The following is a 21,669-nucleotide window of genomic DNA, read 5'->3' as shown; positions in this document are numbered from 1 at the left end:
AACCCGTTTTTCTTAGATTGTGTATAACCAGGGTAAGTAAAACCCCTCTGGAGGAACATCCGACCAATTTATTAAGGGGTGCACATCTTACTGTCCTTGCACCAGGACTAACATCCTCTCCAGCCAGGTGCTGGGGTACGTTTCTGCTGTCATGTGTGCACATATTGTTAAATGAGTCCTTCCACACCGTCGATGTCAGAAAAAGATAAGAAGTTGCAAGTTTTTTCAGAAATTAGCCCTTGGAAGACAATGTGCGATTCGGTACACCAGTATCAGAGAGCTACAGTAAGGGACCCCATTGTTCATGACATTTCCTAGTATGTTAAGGTAGGTTGCTTAAAGGGAGTCTGTCACCACCATACGGCCATATACAGTGCTTACATTGTCCTATCGCACATCTATACATGAATGTAACGGTACCTTTTGTTATTTTCTTTACACTTGCAGAAGTGTAATTCATATGTAAATGAGCACTCGCAAGTGCCCAGGGGCGGCGTTCACTGTGTAGGTGCCCAGGCTGCTCTGCCTTTTTTCATTGTTACTCCGCCCCAGCCTCTGCCCGCCCTCCTATTCCCTTGTGTCATCCTTCGGTCCAGCCGAGATCCAGTGCCGGGGCATGCGCACTACGATGCTCATTGTGGGCACGACATTGCTTTAACTACTGTGCATGCGCCGGCGAACGGCGCGAAACCAGTAGCAATGTGGCATTCACCAGCACAGTAGTTAAAGCGATGCCGCGCCCACAATGGGCATAGCAGTGCACATAGCCCGGCCCGGCGAGGCAGTGCGCAGGATCTTGGCAGAACCAAAGGATGACGCAAGGGAAATAGGAGGGTGGGCATAGGCAGAGGCTGGGGCGGGGGAACAATGAAAAAAGGCAGAGCAGCCTGGGCTCCAACACACTGGACGCCGCCCCCGGGCTCTTGCGAGTGCTCATTTGCATATGAATTAAACGTCTTTTTCCAGCTTCTGCAAGTGTAAAGAAAATAACAAAGGTACCGTTACATTCATGTATAGGTGTGCGATAGGACAATGTAAGCGCTGTATATGGCCGTATGGTGGTGACAGACTCCCTTTAATGGTGAACCTAAACTTTTAAAACTATGCTCCATAGGCACGGCTTGCTCAGCCCCCAGAACTGATGATGACTGTGGCATGCAGAGTTTCTACCCGTCTATCTTATGGGTCTTCATGCCGTGACGTGGTGTTTCAGCAAGGCTCTCTCCTTCCTAGAAGCAATGCTTCTAGAGAAAACCCTAGGGAAATCCAGGTGATAAAAATGCCAAATATACAAGCGCTCATTTACCAGCGGTGCAAAGTGCTACAGTGTTCACCAGGAAGAGTGGTAGGGCATGCGGTAAATCACCGATGTGGGCATATCTGCACCCAGTGTCATTTTTGCAGTATCCTTTTGGTGTAAATTCCATTTTATGGTAAGATACAAAAGGAGTTTCACATAAAAGAACTGATGTGTACAGTAGGTGGCGACTTGGGCTACTTTCACACTGGCGTTTCGGCTTTCCGTTTGCGAGATCCGTTCAGGGCTCTCAAAAACTGATCAGTTTTGCCCTAATGCATTCTGAATGGAAAAGGATCCGTTCAGAATGCATCAGTTTGCCTCCGATCAGTCTCCATTCCGCTCTGGAGGCGGACACCAAAACGCTGCCTACAGCGTTTGTGTCTCCATCTGACGAAACTGAGCCAAACGGATCTGTCCTGACACACAATGTAAGTCAATCGGAACGGATCAGTTTACTCTGACACAATAGAAAACTGACCCGTCCACCACGGACTTTCAATGATGTTCAAGACTGATCCGTCATGGCTATAGAAGACATAATACGACCAGATCTGTTCATAACTGATGCATGCGGTTGTATTATTGTAACGGAAGCGTTTTTGCAGATCTATGACGGATCCGCAGAAAACGCTAATGTGAAAGTAGCCTAACTCGTGTTTCTACAGCTGTGGTGGGGGTTTTTGCATGTCGTTCTTCACAATTTTTTTTACTAGTTTTAATTCCTTATGGATTTTTGGAGATCTCTAGTTGTAGGAAAGCCCTCTTTGGATGTGTAACCAATTCTTCATGAAATGTTCTACCTTTTCAGAAATGTCTCTCAATCCCAAAGTATTTTATTTTATTTTTATTTTTCTTCATATTTTCCACATTTGTGAACTTTCGGACTATTTTATAAGGTTTAGCTCTATGGACATCAGCAGAATGCCCCTGGGGGTATCAGAATATTTGTAGAATTTGAAGGATCGCCTGCTCTTTGAGGATCAGAGGGTGTGTACGAGTCCCTACAGCGATTCTCTGCTTTCACTGGTAGCATCTCTCCCCTGAATCTGCCAGCTGTCTGGGAGCAGGTGAGGAAACCCAATCCCAGCTGCACTTGTGTTCAGCTATGACATGTGTGCACCGCTTCCTCCCGATATCTCATTTGGTCCTTGCATTCTTGATGCTGGCTGCGCTGTGCATCATGTAGTGCTGGGGATGTCCGTGTAAAGTCCAGACTATAGTGACTTCCGTGTATACGTTGTGATCAGCGTAGTGCGCAGGTTTTCCAGTCTGTAGTGAAAGAACTTGGAGGACACCTATGCCCCCATCAATACTGGACTGTTTGTATGACCTCTTGGTGCACAGTCCCTGCGTGTTTGCATAGAGAGGGGGCTGGGGCTCTACTGACTGTACAGGGATCATTTACCTCTGGGTGACAGAGGTGCAGGTTGTTCTGGAGGTGACCATGAGTATCACTAACTACAGGAAATTTCTACAGGACCTAAACAACCTTAAGGGTAAGTAGTTTAAATATTCCTGTACATTTTCATAGTATCAAGCTGATCGTTCTCATGGTTTTTGTGTTTTGCTAATTTTTATAGTTGTGTCGTTGCATGGATTTTACGTCACGGCTATGTGCAATGAACCTGGACAGAAGTGCACAGAAGCTGTACTACTGCTATTATGGAGCCTGCTGCCATAGAGGCTCTTTTGGGTAACCGATCTATGGAGCTACTCTCCTTTAGGAGCAATGCTTCTATGAGAGAGTACGTCCACGACATCTGATGTAGCATGTCACTTACGGTATAAAGCCAGAGGCATATGGCGGTACAGTATAGTCCATTTTTACTTCCATGCCAGCCCCACCACGGCTCTGTAATGCAGCCCTAAGTGTCATCATCTGGAGAGGTGAAAATATAGAAGTGAATCATTTGATGTGTATGACGTGTTCTCATTAATAGATTGAATTGTCAGTGACATCCAGATATCTCTGTACTTAGAATAAGGGTACTTTCACACTAGCGTTTTTCTTTTCCGGCACTGAGTTCCTCACAAGGGCTCTATACTGGAAAAGAACTGATCAGTTTTTTCCCCCATGCATTCTGAATGGAGAGTAATCCGTTCAGGATGTCTTCAGTTCAGTCTTTTTGACTGTTCAGGACGGAGATAATACCGTAGCATGCTGCGGTTTTATCTCCGCCCCAAAAGACTTGCCTGAATGCCGGATCTGTCATTTTTTTTTCAATAGGAATGTATTAGTGCCCGACCCGACATTGCGCAGACCGGTAAAAATGTGAAAAAAAAAAATAGAAACTGATCCGTTTGTCCGTATGACAAATGGACAGACTCATCCGTTCTTGCAATGCATTTGTGAGATGGATCCGTCTACAAATGCTGTCCGTTTGCAAGCAGATTGCCGGATCCGGCAGGCAGTTCCGGAGACGGAACTGCTTGCCGTATCACTCTGCCGCAAGTGTGAAAGTAGCCCAAGATGGAAAAGCTTCTTCTAACCCAGCAGTACAGCATGAGCTTAGCGATACGTGTAAATTTCATGCTCCTGCCTACTCGGCAATGTACCTCTCCATAGTCTCGTGTCATGGGTGGATGTATCATCTAACTTTCCTGAGCTGTTAGCTGCCTTCCATTTTCCCTTTTGTTCTCCTATCTGTGCTTGTCCTTCATTTAAATGGTAGCCTGAGCTCTGCGATGATGTTACGAGAGTAACGTTACGGTCCGAGTATAGAAAAGACAGCACACGGACTGAACACTAACATGTATAGTTAATGGCCACTTCACATGTCCGATTTTCTGTCTGTGCAGAGAAAAAACACACACCATACAATCTATAGGTCTGATTTTTGCACAAGACTTGACATATGACTAAGGCTACTTTTACACTCGTGTTTTGGCTTTCCGTTTGGGAGATCCGTTCAGGGCTCTCACAAGCGGTCTGAAACGGATCAGTTTTGCCCTAATGCATTCTGAATGGAAAAGGATCCGCTCAGAATGCATCAGTTTGTCTCCATTCCGCTTTGGAGGCGGACACCATAACGCTGCCTGCAGCATTTTGCTGTCTGCTTGACGAAACTGAGCCAAACGGATCCGTCCTGACACACAATGTAAGTCAATGGGGACGTTTTCTCTGACACAATCTGGCACAATGGAAAACGGATCCGTCCCCCTTTGACTTTCAATGGAGTTCATAACGGATCCGTCTTGGTTATGTTACAGATATGCAAACGGATCAGTTCATGACGGATGCATGTGGTTGTATTATTGTAACGGATCCGTTTTTGCAGACCCATGACATATCTGCCCAAAACGTGAGTGTGAAACTAGCCTTAGGCTACTTTCACACTTGCGTTCAGGGCTCCGCTTGTGAGTTCCGTTTGAAGGCTCTCACAAGTAGCCCCGAACGGATCCGTCCAGCCCTAATGCATTCTGAGTGGATGCGGATCCGCTCAGAATGCATCAGTCTGGCAGTAGTTGGCCTTCGCTCCGCTCAGCAGGCGGACACCTGAACGCTGCTTGCAGCGTTCGGGTGTCCGTCTGGCCGTGCGGAGGCAAACGGATCCGTCCAGACTTACAATGTAAGTCAATGGGGGCGGATCCCTTTGAATATGACACAATATGGCTCAATTTTCAAACAAATCCGTCCCCCATTGACTTTCAATGTAAAGTCTGGACGGATCCATCTGAAGCTACTTTCACACAGAATTTTTTCTACAATATAATGCAGACGGATCCGTTCTGAACGGATCCCATCGTCTGCATTATATGAGCGGATCCGTCTGGGTGGATCCGCTCTGAACGCAAATGTGAAAGTAGCCTTAGTTGTAAACCCACAACAACCAAAATTACTGTTGTGTGGTTGCAATGTATACCTCACCAAAAATAGAAAACCACACACAAACTCCAAATGCATACTTTATTTCATTTAAAAACATGCTAAAATACATATATTGCAGTATAGACTGACACTATGGCCAAAACCCCACCTCCCACAATCCAGGACATATAAACCAATCTAAAACATGATGACTGATACAATCCTAGGCACCCAGCAGTCAATAATTGTCTTCCTCTCTCTGAACCTAGTATATATATTTTTTGAACTCTCCGTATTTCCTGTTGTGTTCCCACTGTCTGACCCTCTCGTGGTTTTGTGCTTTCCCGCGGTCTGACCCTCTCGTGGTACACGTACTCCCGCTGGCTGACCCTCTGGTGGTACACGTGCTCCCGCTGGCTGACCCTCTGGTGGTACACGTGCTCCCGCTGGCTGACCCTCTGGTGGTACACGTGCTCCCGCTGGCTGACCCTCTGGTGGTACACGTGCTCCCGCTGGCTGACCCTCTGGTGGTACACGTGCTCCCGCTGGCTGACCCTCTGGTGGTACACGTGCTCCCGCTGGCTGACCCTCTGGTGGTACACGTGCTCCCGCTGGCTGACCCTCTGGTGGTACACGTGCTCCCGCTGGCTGACCCTCTGGTGGTACACGTGCTCCCGCTGGCTGACCCTCTGGTGGTACACGTGCTCCCGCTGGCTGACCCTCTGGTGGTACACGTGCTCCCGCTGGCTGACCCTCTGGTGGTACACGTGCTCCCGCTGGCTGACCCTCTGGTGGTACACGTGCTCCCGCTGGCTGACCCTCTGGTGGTACACGTGCTCCCGCTGGCTGACCCTCTGGTGGTACACGTGCTCCCGCTGGCTGACCCTCTGGTGGTACACGTGCTCCCGCTGGCTGACCCTCTGGTGGTACACGTGCTCCCGCTGGCTGACCCCCTGGTGGTACACGTGCTCCCGCTGGCTGACCCCCTGGTGGTACACGTGCTCCCGCTGGCTGACCCCCTGGTGGTACACGTGCTCCCGCTGTCTGACCCTCTGGTGGTACACGTGCTCCCGCTGGCTGACCCTCTGGTGGTACACGTGCTCCCGCTGGCTGACCCTCTGGTGGTACACGTGCTCCCGCTGGCTGACCCTCTGGTGGTACACGTGCTCCCGCTGGCTGACCCTCTGGTGGTACACGTGCTCCCGCTGGCTGACCCTCTGGTGGTACACGTGCTCCCGCTGGCTGACCCTCTGGTGGTACACGTGCTCCCGCTGGCTGACCCCCTGGTGGTACACGTGCTCCCGCTGTCTGACCCCCTGGTGGTACACGTGCTCCCGCTGTCTGACCCCCTGGTGGTACACGTGCTCCCGCTGTCTGACCCCCTGGTGGTACACGTGCTCCCGCTGTCTGACCCTCTGGTGGTACACGTGCTCCCGCTGTCTGACCCTCTGGTGGTACACGTGCTCCCGCTGTCTGACCCTCTGGTGGTACACGTGCTCCCGCTGTCTGACCCTCTGGTGGTACACGTGCTCCCGCTGTCTGACCCTCTGGTGGTAGATGTGCTCCCCCTGTACATTATTGCTGTAGATAATTTTTCTTGTGTATTTAGTATTTAATCAGCTCTTTTGCTTTCAGTTGCTTGTCCGCTTCCGTTTTCTCTTTGTTAGTTTATATCCTGTCTTCAGGTCACCTTTTTGTCTGCAGCCATTCTGTGACTGTGAACTGCACATTGACATCTTGCTTCTAATTTCTCTTCTTTCTGTTGTGGCCTCTGTGGTGTCCTCTGTCACGTGCTGTGACATACACAGCAACACAAGGTGTCCCTGAGCGATAAGGCCGGAGGCGCTCCCTGAGAAACATGTACACTAAAGCTAGCTTTGCCGCTACTAGAACTTTCTCTCTTTTAGCACTATATATTCATGTCGATCTCCTACCGTCTGTCCCAGCAATGTGCAGTAGAAAACACGCTCCAGCATATGGCACGAGCGTTCCCTACTTCGAGTGACCTGAACCTGACATTATTATCTTTTACACAATCGGGCAACATTTCTGCAGTTTTGGAGCAGTGGGTCAGGAAATAATCTACTTCTGATGTCTTATCTATTCCAAAATACACTGCGCAAGCAGAATAGCGACTTACTATCTGGGTGCCAGTAAGTTTCTCTTGTTGTAATCCACATTCAGATATGGTACAGTGAAACCTCTGAAAAGTGGTCTTCTCAAAGAAGGTGGCCCGTATACGTAGTACATGATGGAAGTGGGTGGTCTTCTCCTAGAGGTGTCGTTATAGAGAGGTGTCACTGTATATGGTTTTAAAAATGTTAACCCTTAACTAGGTTTTAAAGTTAATAACCTGTTCTCAGGATGAATCTGTCCCTGTCTGATCGTGGGACTTTGACAATCCGCTCTTCTGCAGCAGCTCCCACTGGGACCAGCACCGTCCACTACTCAGTGGGTTGAGCTGGGAAATTGTGGTGCAGGAGCTACTGCAGAACAACCGATCGTCGGGATTGCAGCGTGTCCGACCCCGCCGATCAAATAGTAACTACCTATACTAAGGATAGACCGTTCCTTGTAAAATCCTGCACCGCCCCTTGAAATCCGTACATTGCCAAACCTTCTACACAACCCCAATATACTGTAATACATTGGGGCAGATTTGCTAAGACTGCGGTTCCCTATGCCAGTTTAATGTACTCTGGACTGAAATGTTCTAACTGTCCATGCACCAGATCAAATTTGTCATATATGAGATTTGAGTAATTTACACCATTTTCTGGTCCTTACTACTTTTCTCACCACTTTTGAAAAGGGTTTTTAATGCATAAGAGTCGCATGTTATGGTGCAGATATGATTTGTTCCATATTGTATACCATAAAGCCTTTTAAGAATCTGCCCCACGCTATAGATAAATATGTGTCTGGGTGGGCCCCCAATGTCTATCAAATAAATTAATATTTTTTTTTCTTCCACATGGCTTTAAAGGGGTTGTGCCACTTCAGTAAATGGCATTTATCATGTAGAGAAAGTTAATACAAGGCACTTACTAATGTATTGTGATTGTCCATATTGCCTCCTGCTGGCGTCATTCATTTCTCCATCACATTATGCACTGCCTGTTTCCATGGTTACGACCACCCTGCAATCCAGCAGCAGTGTTCGTGCTTGCACACTATAGGAAAAAGTGTCAGCCTCTCTGGTGGCCGGGACCATGGGAGTGCACATAGGCTGGTGCTTTTTCCTATAGTGTGCATTCTGTAACCATGGAAACGAGCAGTGTATAATGTGACTGAAAAATAAATCAGGCCAGCAAAGGAAGCAATATAGATAATAACAATACATTAGTAAGTGCCTTGTATTAGCTTTGTCTACATCAGGGATCAGCAACCTCCGGCACTCCAGCTGTTGTCAAACTACGACTCCCAGCATGCTCCATTCACTTCTCTGGGTGTCCTGAGAACAGCCAAGGAGGTGTGCATGCTGGGAGTTGTAGTTTCACCACAGCTGCAGTGCCGAAGGTTGCTGATCCCTGGTCTACATGATAAATGCCATTTGCAGAAGTGAGACAACCCCTTAAGGGTAAATGCACATGTTCAGGATTTATGTGCGGACAATCCGCGCTGAAATCTGCAGGTGTACGCTGGGAAATCTGTGCTGTCAATCCGCATCAATTTGTGCGGATTCGATACGAATTTGGTGCAGATTTTCCTGTCCCCATTGAAGTGAATGGAGAAAGTCTGGACAAGAAAAATAAAATAAATTGACATGATGCAGATTTTAAAATCGACACCGTAGGTCAAAATCCGCATGGAGAAAATCCGCATTGTGTGCAGGAGAATTTCAAATTCTCATAGACTACAAAGTACATGACCTGCGTAGAAAATCTGCACGTAGATGTCCGGGGTCAGCTCTGAACCTGGACCACCCCTTTAAGGACAAAAAAAACTATAGCCTTACAGACCTCATGTAACAGCCTAGATTTTCTAGAACTATAATACCAGAGGCAGATTTTTTCAGCAAAAAATAAAAAAAAAACAGAAGCAGAGCCCGTTTTCTCTAGTCATAAAACCCAATTAAATCTATGACCCTTCCTACCCCCATGGCTTTATGACTAATCTTACTTCTAAACCTGAAGTTGAGACTTGCTGGTGATTACGCCTTCATACCACATAGCTGTGTCATTAGAGGAAAAAAAAATGGGTCTCATCCTGATCTTCCTTGAAAACAATTCCCGCAAGTAGAGGGACCATGTCACCATGTGATAGATGAAGGAGGCTTACGCCACAAAGTATTTCTGTGACAGCACAAGACTTGTACTTCTGCTTCTCACCAGCAGAGGGCCCCATAGCACTACTCTGCTTTATTATAGAGTTTTAGAATTTCCTCACTGAAGGTATTGGTTGATACAGATACATTCTCTGACTTCTTTATAGTAGCATTTGTCCTTAAAGGGGTTCTCTGCAGCTGAAACATTGATGGCCATTAATGGATAGGATAGGCCACTGTGGGATCCACACTATTCCACACGTGCACCTGTGCCTGGTACTGCAGCTAAGACTACTTTACACTACCAGTGTTTGCGGATCCGTCATGGATCTGCAAAAACGCTTCCGTTACAATAATACAACCGCCTGCATCCATCATAAACGGATCCAGTTGTATTATCTGTAACATAGCCAAGCCAATGTCTTCTATAGCCATGACTGATCCGTCTTGAACACCATTGAAAGTTTGTTTTCCATTGTGCCAGATTGTGATCCGTTTGGCTCTGCTTCGTCAGGCGGCCAGCAAAACGCTGCATGCAGCGTTTTGGTGTCTGCCTCCAGAGCGGAATGGATACTGATCAGAGGCAAACTGATGTATTCTGAGCGGATCCTTTTACATTCAGAATGCATTAGGGCAAAACTGATCCGTTTTGGACCGCTTGTGAGAGCCCTGAACGGATCTCAGAAACGGAAACCAAAATGCCAGTGTGAAAGTAGCCCCGCCTGGGTGTCAGACCTACCCCCTTCCCCAATCTAGAAGTGATGGCCTATACTTTCTTATTTCTATACAGTGTTTGCATTCAATAAAATCTCCAGTCTCCGCCAGTGAGCAGCTACATATTGCTCGTGGTCCCTGGTCCTTCTGTTGCTGAGCCCAGCAGCCATTGTTTTTCGACCTGGAAGGCCCTGCTTTCATTGCTTACCACATGTCATGAGGCCTATGCCCTGATCTGCTTGTCATCTTACCGCCACACACAAGGGATCCCGAGCCATTGTACGTGTACATTCTTATACTAAACAATAGCGTCAGTCATGAGCCAAGGAAAACCGCTTTTACACTGTTGTCAGACAGCTGACAGAATATGGCATTTATGTACTGTCTCGGTGTTCACGTAGTGCGTCATGTGTCATTAAAGAAAGGTACGGAGGAGGTGAACCTAAAAATAAAAAAAAATTATTCGGGGCATATTCGCTAAATGTATAATGATAAAGTTAACTACACTTTAGCAACCATTTTTATTAATCCATTGCAATAAAAAAAAAAAAAACGTACGCAACTTTACAAATGGTTCCAATATCATTGTATTGTGCATGCGTCACCTATGCAGGGCTCTGTGGCGACTACAAACCCTGTATGTGTGTCCATCTTGTATTACAGTGGGTAGATTGGTGAAAGTGGCCATGTTGCGGTCTGCTTGGGGGCAGTTTCTATTTTAATAAAAATTGGTTGCACAGTTGTAAGTTGTATATAGCCTTCAATCAGTTACAGTTCCCACGTTTCACTCATGGCCACATAATCGCGCAGGGTATATAGACAAAATGATCAACAGTCTATGCATATTTTGTCATTGACAGAAACTGCCTTTTAAGATTGTGTTAGGCCTCATGCACACTACCGTTGTGTGTTTTGCAGTCCGCAAATTGCGGATCCGCAAAACACTTATGGTGTTCGTGTGCGTTTCGCAATTTGCGGAACTGCATGGACTGCCATTGATATAACTGCCTATTCTTGTCCGCAAAACGGACAAAAATAGAACAGGTTATATTTTTATTTATTTTTTTGTGGAGCAACAGATGCGGACAGCACACAGAGTGCTGTCCGCATCTTTTGCGGCCCCATTGAAGTGACCGGGTCCGCATCTGAGCTGCAAAAACTGCAGCTTGGATACGGACCAAAACAACAGTCGTGTGCATGAGGCCTTACCAGTTGGGGGTGTCCCTGCACACTGGCAGCAGTGATTTGATAGAGTGAGTCTGTGCAGGTACACACCCCCAACTGGTCACCACCCCTCTGTACCCTTACTGCAGACTGCTAGCAATTCATTCATAACTTCTAGTACAAATAATAAAGGAATGGCACAACATAGAGACATAAGAATGGATGCTCCAGCACTGTTATTACATGGGGAATACAGGTAGTTACTAAAACAGAGAAGTAATAAGAGATGTCCAACACCGAGATAAATAAATAAAAATCTTCAGTCTTTATTTCAAAAATTAAAAAAAATACAGTTTCTTCACATAGATTCTGGCGCGTTTCGATCTATACGATCTTAATCATGGTACCATCATACTATGATTAAGATCGTATAGATCAAAACGCGTCGGTAGCGTTACCATCATCTATGTGAAGAAACTGTGTTTTTTTTAAATTTATGAAATAAAGACTGAAGGTTTTTTATTTATTATCTCTGTGCTGGACATCTCTTATTACTTCTCTTGAATTGTACGGACTGGACCGGGTCCTTGCACGATACATCATATGTGGAGGTGCTGGAATACTTTTCTAATAGTTACTAAAACAGCTGTGTCAGGAGTGGTGACAAGGTCCTCTTTAAGTGGTCGTAGTAGAAATGTTTGCGGTATGCTCCCCTTAGTGGTGGCTGCAAAGATACCCAATTCTGCAAGGGTTATTCACATGACAGACATTAATGGCATATCCACAGGATATGTCTACCCCTAGGACCTGCACCGGTGTTTAGAATGGTCCTAGGCAGAGAATGAATGCAGCAATCTGACAACCGGAGGTCCTGAATACACGAGTCCTCTGTTCCATTCTAAGGCCTGTTTCACATGGTCAGTATTTTACATCAGTATTGGGAAGCTAGAACCAGGAGTGGAACCTACAGAGAAAAGTTATAATTTAAATATTTGTGCTTCTTCTGGGTTTTGGACCCACTCCTGTTTTTGGCTTAACAAAAAAATACTGATGCAAAACTGCTGACCAAATACTGACTGAGTGCAAGAGGCCTAAGTCAGAGATTGCCACTCTTACACTAATAGGTATGCATACGTATTTTAGTGTATGTGCTGTACAGTGATCTGTCCACTCAGAACATCCGACAGCGTAACCATCTGATAAGTGGAATTGGCATGCCGGAGAGAATACCTCTCTGTGCACTGACCCCTTGTACGGCACTTCACTTCTCTGTGTGCCAGAGGAGATGCCAAGCAAGTGGTAAGATAGCGAGACAGCGTCACTGTAATTACTGAGGCTGTGCTGTATCTGGGGATCTGAGCATTTTAACCACTTCAACCCCCCTAGCTGAAACACCCTTAATGACCAGGCCACTTTTTACAATTCTGCACTACACTACTTTCACCGTTTATTGCTTGGTCATGCAACTTACCACCCAAATTAATTTTACCTCCTTTTCTTCTCACTAATAGATCTTTTATTTGGTGGTATTTCATTGCTGCTGACATTTTAACTTTTTTTTTGTTATTAATCGAAATTTAACGATTTTTTTGCAAAAAAATGACATTTTTCACTTTCAGTTGTAATTTTTTTTTTAAAAACGACATCCATATATAAATTTTTCTCTAAATTTATTGTTCTACATGTCTTTGATAAAAAAAAAATGTTTGGGTAAAAAAAAAAATGGTTTGGGTACAAACTACGGTACAAAAATGTGAATTTCTGCTTTTTGAAGCAGCTCTGACTTTCTGAGCACCTGTCATGTTTCCTGAGGTTCTACAATGGCCAGACAGTACAAACACCCCACAAATAACCCCATTTCGGAAAGTAGACACCCTAAGGTATTCACTGATGGGCATAGTGAGTTCATAGAACTTTTTATTTTTTGTCACAAGTTAGCGGAAAATTATGATTTTTTATTTTTTTCTTACAAAGTCTCATATTCCACTAACTTGTGACAAAAAAATAAAACTTCCATGAACTCCCTATGCCCATCATGAAATACCTGGGGGTGTCTTCTTTCCAAAATGGGGTCACTTGTGGGGTAGTTATACTGCCCTGGCATTTTAGGGGCCCAAATGCGTGCAAAGTAGTCTGAAATCAAAATCTGTAAAAAATGACCGGTGAAATCCGAAAGGTGCTCTTTGGAATATGGGCCCCTTTGCCCACCTGGGCTGCAAAAAAGTGTCACACATCTGGTATCGCCGTACTCAGGAGAAGTTGGGGAATGTGTTTTGAGGTGTCATTTTACATATACCCATGCTGGGTGAGATAAATATCTTGGTCAAATGCCAACTTTGTATAAAAAAATGGAAAAGTTGTCTTTTGCCGAGATATTTCTCTCACCCAGCATGGGTATATGTAAAATGACACCCCAAAACACATTGCCCAACTTCTCCTGAGTACGGCAATACCAGATGTGTGACACTTTTTTGCAGCCTAGGTGGGCAAAGGGGCCCACATTCCAAAGAGCACCTTTAGGATTTCACCGGCCATTTTTTACAGATTTTGATTTCAAACTACTTCGCACACATTAGTGCCCCTAAATTGCCAGGGCAGTATAACTACCCCACAAGTGACCCCATTTTGGAAAGAAGACACCCCAAGGTATTCCGTGAGGGGCATGGCGAGTTCCTAGAATTTTTTATTTTTTTTTGTCACAAGTTAGTGGAATATGAGACTTTGTAAGGAAAAAAAAAAATCATAATTTTCCGCTAACTTGTGACAAAAAATAAAAAATTCTAGGAACTCGCCATGCCCCTCACGGAATACCTTGGGGTGTCTTCTTTCCAAAATGGGGTCACTTGTGGGGTAGTTATACTTTGAAATCAAAGTGTGTAAAAAATGACCTGTGAAATCCTAAAGGTGCTCTTTGGAATGTGGGCCCCTTTGCCCACCTAGGCTGCAAAAAAGTCACATATCTGGTATCGCCGTACTCAGGAGAAGTAAGGCAATGTGTTTTGGGGTGTCTTTTTACATATGCCCATGCTGGGTGAGAGAAATATCTCGGCAAAAGACAACTTTTCCCATTTTTTTTATACAAAGTTGGCATTTGACCATAATATTTCTCACCCAGCATGGGTATATGTAAAAGGACACCCCAAAACACATTGCCCAACTTCTCCTGAGTACGGCGATACCAGATGCCAAATTCCTTTTATGAGGGCATTTTTAGACATTTGGATCCCAGACTTCTTCTCACGCTTTCGGGCCCCTAAAATGCCAGGGCAGTATAAATACCCCACATGTGACCCCATTTTGGAAAGAAGATACCCCAAGGTATTCAATGAGGGGCATGGCGAGTTCATAGAAATTAATTATTATTTTTTGGCACAAGTTAGCGGAAATAGATTTTTTTTTTGTATTTTTTTTCTCACAGTCTCCCTTTCCGCTAACTTGGGACAAAAATTTCAATCTTTCATGGACTCAATATGCCCCTCACGGAATACCTTGGGGTGTCTTCTTTCCGAAATGGGGTCACATGTGGAGTATTTATACTGCCCTGGCATTTTAGGGGCCCTAAAGCGTGAGAAGAAGTCTGAAATATAAATGTCTAAAAAATGTTACGCATTTGGATTCCGTGAGGCGTATGGTGAGTTCATGTGAGATTTTTTTTTTTTGATACAAGTTAGTGGAATATGAGACTTTGTAAAAAAAACTTTGTAAAAATTGTAAAAAAAAAAAAAAAAAAAAAAAAAAAATTCCGCTAACTTGGGCCAAAAAAATGTCTGAATGGAGCCTTACAGGGGGGTGATCAGGGAGTCTATGTGGGGTGATCGCCCCCCTGTAAGGGTCCATTCAGAGGTCCGTGTGTGTTTTGCGGATCCACGGATCTGATCCGCAAAACACATACGGACGTCTGAATGGAGCATGACAGGGGGGTGATCACCCATATAGACTCCCTGATCACCCCCCTGTAAGGCTCCATTCAGACGTCCGTACGATTTTTACAGATCCACGTCTGAATGGAGCCTTACAGGGGGGTGATCAATGACAGGGGGGTGATCAGGGAGTCTATATGGGTGATCACCCCCCTGTCATTGATCACCCCCCCTGTAAGGCTCCATTTAGACGTCCGTATGTGTTTTGCGGATCCGATCCATGTATCCGTGGATCCGAAAAAATCATACAGACGTCTGAATGGAGCCTTACAGGGGGGTGATCAATGACAGGGGGGTGATCAGGGAGTCTATATGGGGTGATCAGGGGTTAATAAGGGGTTAATAAGTGACAGGAGGGGGGGGGGTGTAGTGTAGTGGTGTTTGGTGCTACTTATTACTGAGCTGCCTGTGTCCTCTGGTGGTCGATCCCAGCAAAAGGGACCACCAGAGGACCCGGTAGCAGGTATATTAGATGCTGTTATCAAAACAGCATCTAATATACCTGTTAGGGGTTAAAAAAATCGCATCTCCAGTCTGCCAGCGAACGATCGCCGCTGGCAGGCTGGAGATCCACTCGCTTACCTTCCGTTCCTGTGAACGCGCGCGCCTGTGTGCGCGCGTTCACAGGAAATCTTGCCTCTCGCGAGATGACGCACGGATGCGTCCAGGAGGAATAAATCGACCGCCTCCAGGACGCATCCGTGCGTTAGGCGGTCCTGGAGCGGTTAATGAGTGTAAATCCTCATAATACTGGGCTGGATTTGGCTATAAGCAATATTTTACGTGGGATGACCCCTTTAAGTGCTGGTGAGATGAAGTCTCTTCTAGTGTGCTGGTTTACAATGGCAGGAATCACTTTGCCGCCTGTGTACAAGAGGAGCAGGTTGATGGGACTGGATTACCTACAAAAGGCCACAAGGGGGCGCTATAACTATGTAACCGTATGGAGACGCAGAACTCGTGGGACAGCTGTATGTTCTGTAACCCTCTGGATTAACACTTAAAAATATCTGTGCGGATATTAGAAACAAGCATACGGGTCACCATATCTATCATGTAACACCTAAAATGTTCATTTTTCGGGAGCACATTGCCCTTTGTTAACGGGATGTGCTGCTGACAAAATTCACAGTGAATGGGGGGCTGCCATTTCAGTTAATTTCGCTTTACATTTAGCTATATGAAAGGCACAAGCTGATCAGCGCTCCGTTACTCATTAGATGATCATAAGCTACTACCAGAAATGTTGAGCAGGAAGACTGGATCTGGCAGTGATGAGGGTCTCGTATGAGGGGCTCTTCCAGCAGTCTATGTGAGATTTCCATGCTGTGGTGTACAGTGTTTTCTCTACTGCACATTGGTAAAGCCTACGCTGTAGTGGATAGGAGTATTGCCGGGTGCTGGTGAGAAGGACACAGGGGTCGTTATTTTATAGTATACCGCTCTGATGACAGATGGAAATGTGGCACTTACTGGCCTTGTGTGGAATTTCGGCTTTTGATAAGCTGGACAGGGGATGACGATATAGCTTTTTCCCTCCCTCCCCCGCACTTGTATATGGAGAAGTGTCAGCGCTTGTTCTTGTCTCCTTACATGACTGGGGGCCGTTTCTGAGTTTGGACTGCTGTGGAGGTAAAGGGAGGGCTAAGGTGGGCTAACATTGGATGTCCCGGCTGGGGAAGAGGCGGGTGCATACCTGAAGATGATGTGGAGTTCAGGTGGCCGCAGGCTGGAACAGCTTCCTGACGTGGAGAAGACACCTCACACAGGGAGAACAACTTATCTCCTGCTTGGCCACGATTGGCCCTTCTGCGCCCTAATTTCAGATCTCACGTGGGGGCTCCAGGCAGGATGTGGGAGGAGCTGTGCATAGAAGAGATACTGCGCCCGGATCTTGCCATGACTGCCCCCCTAAATGAAAACAAGGTGCGGCAAACGTCTGCCATGTGGGGGCCAAGACAGTCCAGTTCCCACCTGGTGGGCCTGATGTGCTGCATGGGTCAGTATAACTTCTGCAGTATGGCGTTGGGTGTAGTCGGCGCGCACTGAACGCCGCCTGTCTCACTTCCCCTGCACCTCAGTATATTTAGCAATAATCCGTTTGCTGAGTTCACATCCTCAGGATGAAGCAATGTGTGCATGTGTCATCTGCTGTGTGGTACTGTGCTGTAAACGTGTCTGCCCTGTCATACGCTTTCTCCAGACCCCCACCGATACAAATCTCTCATCTGTGTCTTTGGATTATTGTGACTGTCTGTTAATCCTGGCCGAGAATGGGCTGCACTAGGAGTTTGCTGGATTAGGATAATCTTTGCCTGTGGAGGGTGGGAAAGTGTCCCTCCAGGGTGAGAGGTCATGCGCACCTGTCATGCAGAGCTTTTTTACTTAATAATTTTTTATTCTTGCAGATGAACGAGACAGAGTACAAAAGAAAACCTTTACCAAATGGGTCAACAAGCATCTCATCAAGGTAACCCAACTTTTCGTTTTATTTGTTCATTTATCCAAACTTTTATATCGTTTCTGATTTTTAATGAATTGTTGTCTCTTTTCACATGGTGTTTAAGGACTCATGCACAGAAACATATTTTTTTTCCGTGTCCGTTCAGTTTTTTTTTTGCGGACAGTATGCGGAACCATTCATTTCAATGCGTCCGCAAAAAAAAAGAAGGTACTCCATTTCTGTATGTCCGTATTTCCGTTCCACAAAAAAATAGAACATATCTTATTATTGTCTGCATTACAGGACAAGGATAGGACTGTTCTATTAGGGGCCAGCTGTTCCGTTCCGCAAAATATGGAATGCACACGGACGTCATCTGTGTTTTTTGCGGACTACAAAATTCATACGCTCGTGTGCAAGAGGCCTAAGGTGCTCATACACATGCGATAGTCAGCTGAACCCGCTGACCATCTTATGTGTATGGGGGTGTGCTGATACCCACCCAGATCAGGTAAGGGGAATGATGTGTTGACCTGTTGAATTTCAGTGTCAGGCCCTTTTACATTGGCCGAAGATCAGGATTGAACATTTGTATGAACGTTCCTTTCCAATAACTGGCCTGTGTAAAGGTGCCCCACTCAAACGCTTATAAAAAATCTTGTTTTATTGGCAACACATCACCCTGTGTGAACAGGAATATTCCTAGCAATTATTCATCTCCATAGAGCAGAGATCATTGCTGCATGTAAGACGTCGCTCATGCCACCTATCTCCCTGGAATACAAAGCATTGCACAGGTTAAATCTAGCCTGCCTGATCCCACTTTACTGTTTCTTGGGCTAAGGACATACAGAAGGTTAACTCTCTTGTTTCTGCCACCAGTTATTGACCTGTGCTACATGTATATCGGGAGAGAGAGAATAATAATTCCCAGTTCACCATGGATAGGTGCTATCTCTATGTATCTTACAACCAACATTATCACAGAAATCTACAGATCAGAATGCATACAAATTACATTTATAGTTACTTGTATAAATGGGATATGTAGTAAAATTTTTTTAGGTCTATATATGTTTATGGGATGCTGGCATGTAAGGACTCTTTGTATCCAGTTGGGAAGTTATGAAGTTTGGAGGGGGTAAAGCTGTCATCAGACAATTATCTTAAGGAGTAAGATTACTTTCACATTAGCGTTTTTGCAGATCCGTCATGGATCTACAAAAACGCTTCCATTACAATAATACAACCGCATGCATCCGTCATGAACGGATCCGGTTGTATTATGTCTTCTATAGCAAAGACGGGTCGGTCTTGAACACTATTGAAAGTTAGTGGGGGACGGATCCGTTTTCGATTGTGTCAGAGAAAACTGATCCGTCCCCATTGACTTACATTGTGTGTCAGGACGATCCATCTTGCTCCACACCAGATCACGGACAGAAAAACGCTGCTTGCAGCGTTTTTCTGTCCGCGATGGGAGCGCAACCAAACGGAACAGAATGCATTTTGAATGGGAACAAAACTGAAGCGTTTTCTTCTGCTATTGAGATCCTATGACGGATCTCAATAGCGGAATTTAAAAAAAAATAATGTGAAATAGCCTAAGTTTTAGAGCTACTCACAAATTAAAGGGGTTGTCTACTTTTTTAATATTGATGACCTATTCTCAGTATAGATCATCAATATCTGATTGACGGAGGTCCGACACCCGGCACCCCGCCAATCAGCTTCTTGAAGAGAAGGCCGTGCTCGTGTGAGCGCTGCTTTGTCTGCTCTGTTTACCTGCTCGCCGTCGACATTGGAGCAGTGTAATTACAACTAATGGAACATTCATTTCAATTAAATGGTTCCTTCCTATACACTTGAATAGGAAGGAGCCGTCCCATTGAAGTGAATGGGAAGGCATCTTGTAACTACACCTGCACACTGCTACAATGAAAGAAGGGCAGCGCTCACACGGAGTGCAGCCTTCTCTTCAACCAGATGTTGGTGGGAGTGTCAGGTGTTGGACCTCCACCGATCTCATATTGATGACCTATCCTGAAGATAGGTAATCAATATTAAAAAAGCAGACCACCCTTTAACTTCTGCTATTGCTGGGGACAGTATGAGGATTCATCCCAGCCTCCCCCAGTGCCCTGGTCTACTTATTGTGACTTCTAGCGGCCCCATTGTGCTGCCCCTGCATCCAGCAGTTCTCCTCAAGCCTGTGGGGTGTCCAAATACAGGCAGTCTGCCAGTGCTTTACTGCTCTAGACTTTCTTTACCTTACTTTTTCTTTTTTCTCATTGTTTTCATATTAAACAGGTTCGCAAGCACATCAATGATCTTTATGAGGACCTGCGGGATGGGCACAATCTTATCTCCCTTCTGGAAGTCCTGTCCGGTGTCAGACTTGTAAGTGTCTGTTATTTGCTGCCTCTGTATGTTTTACCATCAAATGCTCCCTTTTTCCTCACAATTTTATTGCCATGTCCATCAGAACAAAGACCCTGAGGCTCCACGGAGCCTGCGACGTATGCCATCCCGCCGCCTGTTGATGAGGGAGGAGTCTGAAGAGAACCCTGATGATGCTGTATGTCCCTAGGGCGGTCATTGTGTCGGATAACCCAGTGTGAGGAAGAGATCCAGCACTGGGTGATCTGCTCACAAGCACAACACGGGATGATGGGCGGTGGATGTGTGCTGTGTGGTTTTCTCATAGCATGAGCATGAGGGAAATGAAATAATTGCAAGTAGAATGAGAGTTTGATCACAGTTCCTCCTTCACCTAGTCACTATAGGGGGTTAACTGCAATGGCCTCCAGCCTCGAACCGGAGGAGAGAAGGGGTGTGGTGTCCTATAACTCACCATTTTTCTACTTTTATTCACAATCCACGACTGAACACCTGCATTTCCGCTTCTCCCATTTCTAACCTGTTAGAGAAATTCTTACAATATCTTATAGTTTAGCTTTTCATCCCAACTCTCTTCTGTCCTCCCCAAAAAAATGCCTTTCGATCTATTTTGGTCCAATTTTACCATTTCTCTTATTTGTGCAAACACTAACTTTTCTTCTAACAGCATCTCCTGTATTTCTCTGTTCACGCTTTTCATGAATGCGCTGTTAATCCCACCTTTTTATTGAAACTTTCCCTTTGCCTTGCAGCCCAGGGAGAAGGGCCGAATGCGTTTCCACCGGCTGCAAAATGTGCAGATTGCGCTGGACTTCCTCAAGCAACGTCAGGTAAAGTGTGTGGCAGAATAAAACGCCAGCTTACATTTGTCTGCTATATGTCAGATCTAGAAGTACTGCATACTCAGAGTTTGTAATTTGTATTTAGGTGAAATTGGTTAATATCCGAAATGATGACATCACTGATGGCAACCCAAAATTGACCCTTGGATTGATATGGACTATAATCCTGCATTTTCAGGTAAGATACCAGTGTCGGAGAAGGGGTCTGATGGTGGTGATTGTACCTCAAGACCCATAAAAGAGTAAAACAATGAGAGCCAATTTCACATGTGCGTCGTATTGTCTATGAAGAGTTAGGGCTGTTTCACATGAGCGGATGCCGTGCATGACATCCGCTACGTGAATGACAGCCAAGACCAGATGCAGACAGCAGAAGCACGGAGCATTAACATGATTGATAATGCTCCGTGCCTCTCTGTGATCGCTTTACTACGAAATCACAGTGACAACTTTATCTCACTGTGATTTCGTAGTAAGGCTACTTTCACACTTGCGCTTGATCAGATCCGTTCTGAACTGATCCGATCATATTAATGCAGACGGAGGCTCCGTTCAGTACGGATCCGTCTGCATTAATAACTTAGAAAAATTTCTAAGTTTGAAAGTAGCCTGAGCGGATCCGTTCAGACTTTCAATGTAAAGTCAATGGGGGACGGATCCGCTTGAAGATTGAGCCATATGGTGTCATCTTCAAGCGGATCCGTTCCCATTGACTTACATTGTAAGTCTGAACGGATCCGCTCGCCTCCGCACGGCCAGGCGGACAGCTGAACGCTGCAAGCAGCGTTCAGCTGTCCGCCTGGCCGAGCGG

The 21,669-nt window shown here is 45.6% G+C and overlaps 1 protein-coding gene across 1 annotated transcript in view; it reads left to right on the top strand.

Moving 5' to 3' along the window:
* The window catches only part of LOC122932160 (microtubule-actin cross-linking factor 1-like), a 259,477-nt gene that overhangs the window by 45,462 nt on the left and 192,346 nt on the right, over positions 1 to 21,669 (top strand). The window contains 4 exon segments of the mRNA XM_044286418.1: positions 17,582 to 17,643; positions 19,927 to 20,016; positions 20,769 to 20,846; positions 20,944 to 21,036. Of these exon segments, the coding sequence (XP_044142353.1) occupies positions 17,582 to 17,643; positions 19,927 to 20,016; positions 20,769 to 20,846; positions 20,944 to 21,036 (323 nt within the window).

The sequence above is a fragment of the Bufo gargarizans genome, chromosome 3 (assembly GCF_014858855.1).
Source record: "Bufo gargarizans isolate SCDJY-AF-19 chromosome 3, ASM1485885v1, whole genome shotgun sequence".
Classification (NCBI taxonomy): Eukaryota; Metazoa; Chordata; class Amphibia; order Anura; family Bufonidae; genus Bufo; species Bufo gargarizans.
The sequence above is the reverse complement of the archived record's forward strand: the minus strand, read 5'-3'. Positions and strand labels throughout refer to the sequence as shown.